General features: G+C 36.6%; 2 protein-coding genes across 4 annotated transcripts; both read right to left on the minus strand.

The window, feature by feature from the left end:
• Positions 1-865: 865 nt before the first annotated feature.
• LOC116318651 (class II histocompatibility antigen, B-L beta chain-like) lies at positions 866-3,746 on the minus strand. 2 transcript variants are annotated; one of them, XM_039609467.1, is made up of 6 exons: positions 3,179-3,746; positions 3,057-3,082; positions 2,816-2,981; positions 2,204-2,497; positions 2,000-2,113; positions 866-1,389 (listed from the first exon to the last, which is right to left on the minus strand). In XM_039609467.1, the coding sequence occupies exons 1-6, from the start codon at positions 3,228-3,230 to the stop codon at positions 1,340-1,342; spliced, it is 702 nt and encodes a 233-aa protein (XP_039465401.1). In that variant the 5' UTR covers positions 3,231-3,746; the 3' UTR covers positions 866-1,339. The 2 variants fall into 2 exon arrangements, with proteins under 2 accessions (XP_039465401.1, XP_031593590.2); XM_031737730.2 differs by having other exon boundaries at positions 2,816-3,082.
• A 171-nt stretch (positions 3,747-3,917) lies between these two features.
• On the minus strand, positions 3,918-5,219 carry LOC116318652 (H-2 class II histocompatibility antigen, A-Q alpha chain-like). Of its 2 annotated transcripts, none has more exons than XM_031737732.2 (4): positions 5,104-5,219; positions 4,729-4,971; positions 4,320-4,601; positions 3,918-4,231 (listed from the first exon to the last, which is right to left on the minus strand). In XM_031737732.2, the coding sequence occupies exons 1-4, from the start codon at positions 5,156-5,158 to the stop codon at positions 4,101-4,103; spliced, it is 711 nt and encodes a 236-aa protein (XP_031593592.2). In that variant the 5' UTR covers positions 5,159-5,219; the 3' UTR covers positions 3,918-4,100. The 2 variants fall into 2 exon arrangements, with proteins under 2 accessions (XP_031593592.2, XP_039465402.1); XM_039609468.1 differs by having other exon boundaries at positions 4,729-4,878; positions 5,104-5,213.
• Positions 5,220-8,828: the final 3,609 nt, after the last annotated feature.

Consider the following 8,828-nt stretch of genomic DNA (forward strand, 5'->3'; position numbering starts at 1 on the left):
AGTGATGATACCCAGCCCCAGTGAGCAGCCTAGGCCTGGCAGAAGTGGATGTAGCTGTGGGTAATAAGAAAAGATGAAAAGAACTATTGATAACTTTTTTGTTAAGTTAAGGACTGATCCATCTGAAATTCATAGCCAGCTCTGACATGGTGCCATCAATCTTTGAATGCTGAAAAAGCAGCAGTGTATCCAGAAAACACATTATATGCTGCAATAAATGCACTGCCCAAGTGAACCCTCTCCCCACTGCCTTTCAGCAGCAGGCAGCAGCAAACAGGTCGTCAGAGGAGGCCGAGATGATGATTAAGTTTAACATTTTCTACAATATTGACAAAGCACTATAAGCACAAGATTGTTAGTTAATAATTTAGAAATTAATATTGTCTGTATGGACTGCAATTTCCCCCCAAAAAAACATGTAAAACTGCGGTGTTAAGCGATGCAATTGAAAAATTTGAGTGCGCCTAACTTTTGTGCCGGCGCACCGGTGCGCCCATGGCAAAAAGTTAGTCTAGAGCCCTGCTCCGTCAGACTCTCAGCCAGGTTCCCCATAGCACTCCTTTTATTGTGGTTACATGAATATGCATAGGGTCATTAACATATGACATCTTACATAGGTATACATGTGAACAAAGAATACCTTGCCTCTGTGTGTGTGTGTGTGTGTGTGTGTGTGTGTGTGTGTGTGTGTGTGTGTGTGTGTGTGTGTGTGTGTGTGACCCCATAAATGACTTCCCTAAACCTGCTGGTCTGGAAGTCCAGCAGTTCATCTAAACAAAAGGCACTTAGACTAAAACAGACATAGATACGTTTATCCTACCATAAAACAATAAAACAAGGTACAACCTCTCCCATGCTCCCAGGATGTGGGTGTGCATGCCAGAACACTCTGGCATGCACACAAAGCCTTTGCAGACTACTAAAGATCACACATCCTATCACTACACAATCGATTATACGCCTCTAAGCATATATGGTTAAATATTTCCTAATACAAAGGACAATAATAAAATCTAAACCCATCACACACTGTGGGTAGCTTTTGAACCATTGTATTGTTCCAGGGTTTTTCTACTTTTCCACTTTCACCACTGGTTAACTCACAGGGTTTACTGCTTAATGAGGGTTAATGCCAGTAGATACAGTGTAATCATTTTTCTATAAAATATATTACTATACTGTATAAGAGTATTAACGACATTACAAATGTATCCTCTGTCCTGTAGGGTAAAAGATGCAAAGCCCCAAACACCCACAACAGACATCATTATTCAGAGAGCTGTGATATTTGGGGCACCTTGGATGGATGTGCCCGTATTAATAGTGTTTGCTCAGGCTGTTAAGTTGCTCCAGCTTCAGGAGGGGATTCCACAGGAATGAACACTTGTCCTGTTAAAAAGAAGAACATATTTATCATTTTAACAACTCTATTGGTCAGATTTACTACACTGTAAAAAAAAAAAATCCTGAAAAAGTAATATTCCTGCAGCTGTGGTGCCAAAATAATACCATAAAATAATAGAAAATAACTTTCTCATAAAAATACGGTTATTTTCAGTAATGACAATACAGTTTGTTGCCCTAATTTTACATCGGATTTACATGGGAACTCACAGTCTATTTATGTAAATTTAATGATATTCTAGAAGAACAGAAGAAAACTGTAAAATACACAGTAAAATACTTTTATATTAGGATTTTGTTTTTTTTACAGTGTATGCAAGCAAAACTTAATGTTGTTGCAACCACAGAAAAGGCCCAATTTATGAACACAGCAATAGCAGCATAGAAAAAAATGATGATGATGATGAGGCAACAGATCTACTTAATAATGATATGTGCTGTAGTAAGAATAGGAATAGTTTTTTTTTTTTTTTGGATTCTCTTGAAAACAGAAAAGAGACAAAGTCAAGAAAGTTACTGAGTGCTGGGCACACCGAGGCTTTCAGTCTTAGATCAGAATATGTTATATTATGTACACTTCTAACAAACTCCTTACTTTGACACACAGTGATGTAGTAGATGATTCCAGATATTGCAATAACAAATCCAATCACGAGTCCACACAGTCCAACAACTATCTGAGTTCGTTGTTCCACTGGGAGGGAGGGGTCTGAAACAGTGAGATAAAAGTGAAACTCGTAATTATGCAGCTTCAGTTTTATCTCTCTGACTTTAATTGGCATCACAGCAGCAAACTTACCCCAGACCACAAACTTCGGCTGGGAGAGACCAATGTGTTCGACCATGCAGGCAATTTTTTCTGCTGAAGTTGGGATGTACTTCAGGTAAGAATGAGTCTGGTAGTACCAGTCACCATTAGGCATCACGTCAGAGTAACTGACATCTGTGGTCACCTCCTTGCCGTTCCTCATCCACATCATTCTGATTTGTTTTGGATAAAAGTTGTAGGCACTGCACACAAGTGTAGATGCGTGCTCGCCATTAGGCCTTTTCAAGGATTTTAGTTTGACGGTGGGTATAGTTGTCAGATTATCTGTGAAAAAATAAGTTTCATGCTTCTGATTAAGAAAAATACATTAATGCACCTTCTCTGTTCACAGATGTATTCCTCAAATGTATGTAATGTAATGTATCGTAGCTATGCTGTCAATTATGGCATACTTGGAAATCAACTGTAATGTCATGCAACTGAGCAAAACTCATAAAGCACTATTGTTATTTACAGTAAAACAAATATAATAATCTTATGTCATCAAAAGTGATCATAAAAATATTTGATGTAAAAAGTTCACAGCATCAAAACCCTATTTAACATTTGATTTAAAACATTATTAAGAAACAAATCTCTTACCTACGGATTGGATGGCATCTAACATGTCCGTACACAACAGTTTCCTTTCAATCTTTCTTGTTAGTGCATCAAAGGGATCACTGTTCCACCATTTTGCTGCTTCAATTGAATATGCTGTGAATCCCGTCCAGTTGCCTCTTGTGCTGTTGTACTCCATCATCAAGTTCTTATTAAAAAAACTAGTTAATATGTACTCGGTTTCTTCAAAGTGTGACCCTTTGAATGTACAGCATGCTCTTACTTGGTAAAAGTCTTCATCTGTGAGAACTGAAATAAAAAGAAAGAAATGTTCTGATGTTAAAAATAATAATTAGACTTTAATATTTCACTGATTTGTTCAAAGAGAAGATTTTTGCAGCTCACCTGGACTTAAAAGAGAGAAAGCCACACACAGGATAAACTTATGAGTGTACATGTTTCGCGTGTGTTGTACGATGATTCAGGAAGAAGACTTAATCTGCAGCATTTATATGTTCACCAAAACAAGGAAATGAAAGCAGATAGGCTGATTTAACAGCAAAACATTTAGTGGAAACTCCCTCTATCCCTCTACTATATATATATATATATATTTATAATGTTATTCCTCTTAAAATAAGGCACTCAAATACTCTCTGCAACTAACTACAAACTTCTTACAAACTATTTTTCATTTCTAGTAATTTTCCAGAATGTATTCACTTGTATCGGTTTATTTACATATTTTTTTAAACTTAGTTTTCACATCCTTGTTAATAATAGTGGAGTATGTAATAATACTTATGAAGTGTGATGACTTACAATCAGGTAGACTTCTCAGCAACAATGTGTTTAATATGTTCATGGATACATTCTTTTTTTCTAGTCTGGTTTTTACTTTATTTCAGTTGAAAGAAAAACAGCATAGTTTTTTTTCAAGTTTCATTCTACTTGACATAATGGACCTAATATGATTTTAGAGTGATGGATTATTAATAAGGCATATTTCAATGCTAGAATACCAGTAATGCAGACTTCAAGCTCTGCACTAATGCTACGAACCAAAAATGTGCAGCAGTGCGTCACGTCTGAAAATGTCTGTGTGAAAAGTGCTGATATCACCGTTCAGCTTTATTGCACAGTATGAAAGCGAAAGTTTTATTATAGAAACACTGACATATCAGCCAAAGAACGACGCCATTAACGCCATTACACAGGTGATGCAAATACGAGACACTTGAGGTTTGTCAGTAACCACAGATGAAAGTTATGCCTGCTGGAAACAAACGAAGGATTATGCAGCTCTATACAATATGTAGTATACATCTCAAGCAGTGGGACCAGAGTGCACTGCTTTAAAAAAAAAGCAGGTTCCTATGAAAACTCCAAGCAATCCAACACTCAGGCCAAATCCACAGAGGACAGCTGGACCTTTGCTGATCTCATCTGTTTCAACCTCTGCAGAGAACAGCAGAAAGAAATGATGAATTCTAAACATTAAATCATATTATATGTGCTAAAATATCTGAAGCGTCTTTGTTCTCACCCAAAAACCTGGTCTGAGGCTCATCCAGTGCTTCATGTTCCACAGTGCAACTGTAGATGTCTCCTTTCTCTGGCACAAAGTTGAGGTAGGACAAAACATAAGCGGTCCCATCAGGATTGGACAAAGTTTTGATGAAAGGGTCTTCCACTGTTACTACTACATCATTCTTGGTCCACTTAATGTTGATCAAAGGAGGAAAAAAGCGGTTGATGAAGCAGATGAGGGTATTATCTTCCCCTGTTATCACTTCATCTCTGGGGTAGATGATGAATTCTGGTGGCTCTAAATTAAATGAACACATGATTCGCTTAAATTCAACTTTCTGGTTTAAAAAAAAAAGATCTAAAAAAACTTGCAGCATAAACAGTGAAAACTGAACAGGAAACATAACAGTTTGAGTTTCACTGACCTTTTTTCTTTATTACAGACTTGTCTGGCTTCCATCTGTAGATGTCATTTTTGCACATGCTTCGATATAATACTGCATATTTGTAAGCGTCGGGTGAACGAAAACTTGTGGCAATTTTGCTCTCCCAAATCAGAAGATCTTTATTAAAGTCTGCATAGTATATTTCATCACCATCAAATGCTGTACAGATTTGAGTATCACTAGAGTCAAAACATCCATAGATGTGACAAAGTGTATGACTTCCTAGGATCAAGTGACAACACAGTTAAAAACACAGTGTTAAAATACTCTAAATTACAAACAAATAAATCATAAATAAATCTGACACGATGAAAGTTATAGATGAACCAGTAATGGGGAAATAATGATACCTACCTTCAGCCTCGACGCAGGCTGCTGTAGACAAAATAAATATAATTTTAAGGAACATGTTCAGTCTGTACTTCGCGGTGTTCTGCCTTGTGTCTCTCGTCTTTAGTATCAAAGTTGACGGTGATACAGGACAACTTCCTCATTGTTAAACAAATCATATAAATGTTGCTGGGCAGAACAGGAGGAGGGGAGGAGTCAAGTAGAATTTGCTGAACAACTTAAACTAAGATAAATACAGTTTATGGAGCAAAAAAACAAATCCAGATAAATCCATTCACTGTGGTTACATTTAGAATTGAATTTTTTTAAATTGTCATTTGTGCTTAGGAACATATAATCATTTATGCTTAGAAATATTTAATCATTTGTATGCTGATAAAAATCATATTCTTATTAGGTCTGATTAGATTCTGTGTGCACCTGTGTACCATGAGATGAGAGGAAGCAGCCTCGACGTTATAATTTCCTATAGCTTTAGGAACTAGATTGTTCTGTTTCTTAGAGGTGCAAGACTTCCCACCTTCAAATGTGCATTTGAGATATGACCTATTGCAAGTTCCTGTTTTTATAGTTTAGCAAGACGCTTACTTTTGCTTTTCTGCATACCTCATACACACAGTTTAAGTTCATTGAAAGGTCGAATGTCTATGTATAGTATAGATGTATAGTATATATATATATATATATATATATATATACATATACATACATATATATATGTATAATCAGAGAAACAGTGTATACTTTACTATCTTATTAACACTGAATTTGCAGTGGCCCTTGTTTGTTTGTTGTTTTTACAGTGAAAACGCCTGGCTTGAGAGTTCACAGCAAGATTTCCATAACAGTTTGCCTCTCAACAAGCGCCTGGCTTTATAAGATAGCATGAGAGCTGATATCTCACATTTGCAAGGGCTAGCTGATCAGTATGAAGTTGGTTAAAGGGGGGGGCAGGGCTAAACATCTTAATTAGTCTGTACTAAATTTACTATATAAACTGCCTAGGCTACTTGGAGTAGCAACAGCTTCTGGAAATGACTTTTATAACGCTCAGTTGCTTACAAATTATGCACATCACATATCCTCCCCTGGAAATGACCACTACAGACCCTTATATTGCCTTTGTCACCACTGTTTACAAACTGTACAGGGTCTATAGAGATAAAGTAAATAGTGCATTTTCCCCATATAATTTATATTATTTAAGCGTTTTGCTCATTTTTCTCCAAAAAGTGCTAAAAGTGAGAGTGACTGGCAGGGGCTCATCAGTGAGGTAAGTGAGGGGGAGAGACCGTAAACAGCTGCAGACACTGACCGGTTTTATAGATGTTTCCCGGTGTCCATATGGAAACGAGCCTCGGTCTCTTAGCTTTCATACACCTGGACGTTCAATAATAGACGCATGAGCTCAACGTTGTTTTGACACCGGTGGGCTCTTCATTGATGGCGTCTGCTAGCTATATAATATAAAATATCTATACAGATAAAGTAATTTATGAAATATTTTTCATGCATTATTTTTCAAGAAAAACACACAGTAATGTTTATATATAATTTTATTGTATTGTTTATTGATATTTGAGCAGGTTGAGCCAGCCCGGTCATGTTAGGCTGACCTGTGACATCATCAAGTACACTGGTGTTCCAATTGTACACAAATCGCGCTACCTTCTCGCATTTCTCCAGAATGCCATGTGAACTACGAAGTCGCAAAGAAGTGAGAATATGAGTACGGACTCGTGTACTTAAGAACTGAGAAACGGCCAATGTCTAAAGCAACTACGAAGTGCTGAAGAAAGAAATCCCACGACTCCCTGAACTCTATCATCCTTATATCGTACAATATGTTTATTTTCAGGGGGACGAGATATCTTTGTCTGCAACTTTATGAATATACTCTGGAAGAATATATCAATAATAATGACCATGACACACTGGTGTTAAAGAAACTTGTCAAACAGATTCTTGAAAGTCTAAAGGTGCTTCATTGTCAAAATCATTTGAATGGGAGTCCAACATTTAATATGTACAGTTTGGATCATGTTCAAGATGTGTACAGATTCTCTGTGAATGGTACTCATGGCCATTGATCAGTGGTCTTTGATCAGTGGGTTTTGGTCAGTGATTGTTGATCAATGGTCATGGGAATTTGCATAATTAAGATTAAGGAACTGACCTCCCAGCCCATTGTTCCTCAGTTGGCTGGTTTCAGTCATTATACAAATGTACCGTTTATAAGGTTGGGGAAACCTGCAGTCAGCTGAGACTGAAGAAGTCACTTGGATGAGTGACGAAACCTTTCTCCCACAAAACGCTACGTCCAGATGAACAGAATCAACTTTTAGAGATTATGCATGGTATTTATCTCATTTTAAGGGGATAATTGCTTTGTTTAACATTGTATTTTATATACTAATCTTTTTTCCACATTTTCTCTCTCTGTTTCTCTCAGATCTAGTGTCAGTGTTTTTATGTTACCTCCATTGAAATTATTTCTTCTTTTCCACCTGTTGATTCAGCTCAGGATAGTCATTCCACCTCTTGACTTTATGACCTGTTGAATATCAACTCCTTCATAGTTTTCTTAAATTAGTAACATTTCTCAGTCACCTCTTAAACATGGGTATCACTGCGTCTCTGTCATGGGTTCTCAGTCATCTCAGGCACTTCTGTTACACAAGTACTACTTCTATTCTCCTGAAAATATAGCTAGCATTCATAAAAGTGAAAAAAAAAAGAGTACCGTGATTTAATCTATTTGGATTTATCGGTTTTAGTTAAGTATTTCTATTCTTTCACCATCTTACAATGCTGCGACTGCAGCCATTCCCCAACTCTTGCCTTATCAGCACAGGGGTCTGTAGTTTGATAGTTCCACAGTGCCTCCCTCTGGCTGTGATGAAATACCACACCCCTCTGCTCTTTCCATTACTGATATAGTCTAACTATGGAACGCCAGGACTGCCATAATGAATTAATTAAATACACCATTAAATAATTAATTAAATGTGGCAATAATTAATTAAAATCAGAAATAATTAATTACATAAATATTTACGACACATGTAATTAATTAATTATTGACACATTTAATTAATTATTTATTTATTTCACATTTTAATTAATTATTGACACATTTAATTAATTATTTAATGATATATTTATTTATTTCATTTTGGCAGTCCTGGCGCCTAAATGTCTTTACCTCTGTTGTGAACTTCACACAAAGTTTGTGGTAACAAAATCAAACTGACGAGGATCTTGTTTGAAAAACACACACTCACAAGACAAAATAAAAACAGACTGCTCAAAGCAAACGCAGAGCCCTCACAGTTGGTAGTACAAAACACAGTAACAACGTGCGTATTAGATTCCCCTTACTCCCAAAAGCATGAATATGAAAAAAATGGGATCACCAAGAATATCCTAAAAATGGCATTGAGGGGTGTGTTACAGTGAAAAAAAACCCAAAAAGCAACTATATTTTCATCTGAAAATGTTGAATTTTAGTAAAAACAATGCTCCGTAGTTTGATACTGTCGTTACAGACAATGCGGATGTTTAAAGCCTTTGGACGCACATTTGAAATGCACTCATTCTCCTAATCAGCTGGAAACATTAAAGCCATAAAATGACTTTTTCGAACGGCTAAAACCTATTGAACAACAGCAATGTTGAGCCTGTTCCAAAATTTGAATGTACATGTGTTGAAGGTGCGGGTCTTGTTG

Source organism: Oreochromis aureus, linkage group 3 (genome assembly GCF_013358895.1).
Source record: "Oreochromis aureus strain Israel breed Guangdong linkage group 3, ZZ_aureus, whole genome shotgun sequence".
NCBI classification, from domain to species: Eukaryota; Metazoa; Chordata; class Actinopteri; order Cichliformes; family Cichlidae; genus Oreochromis; species Oreochromis aureus.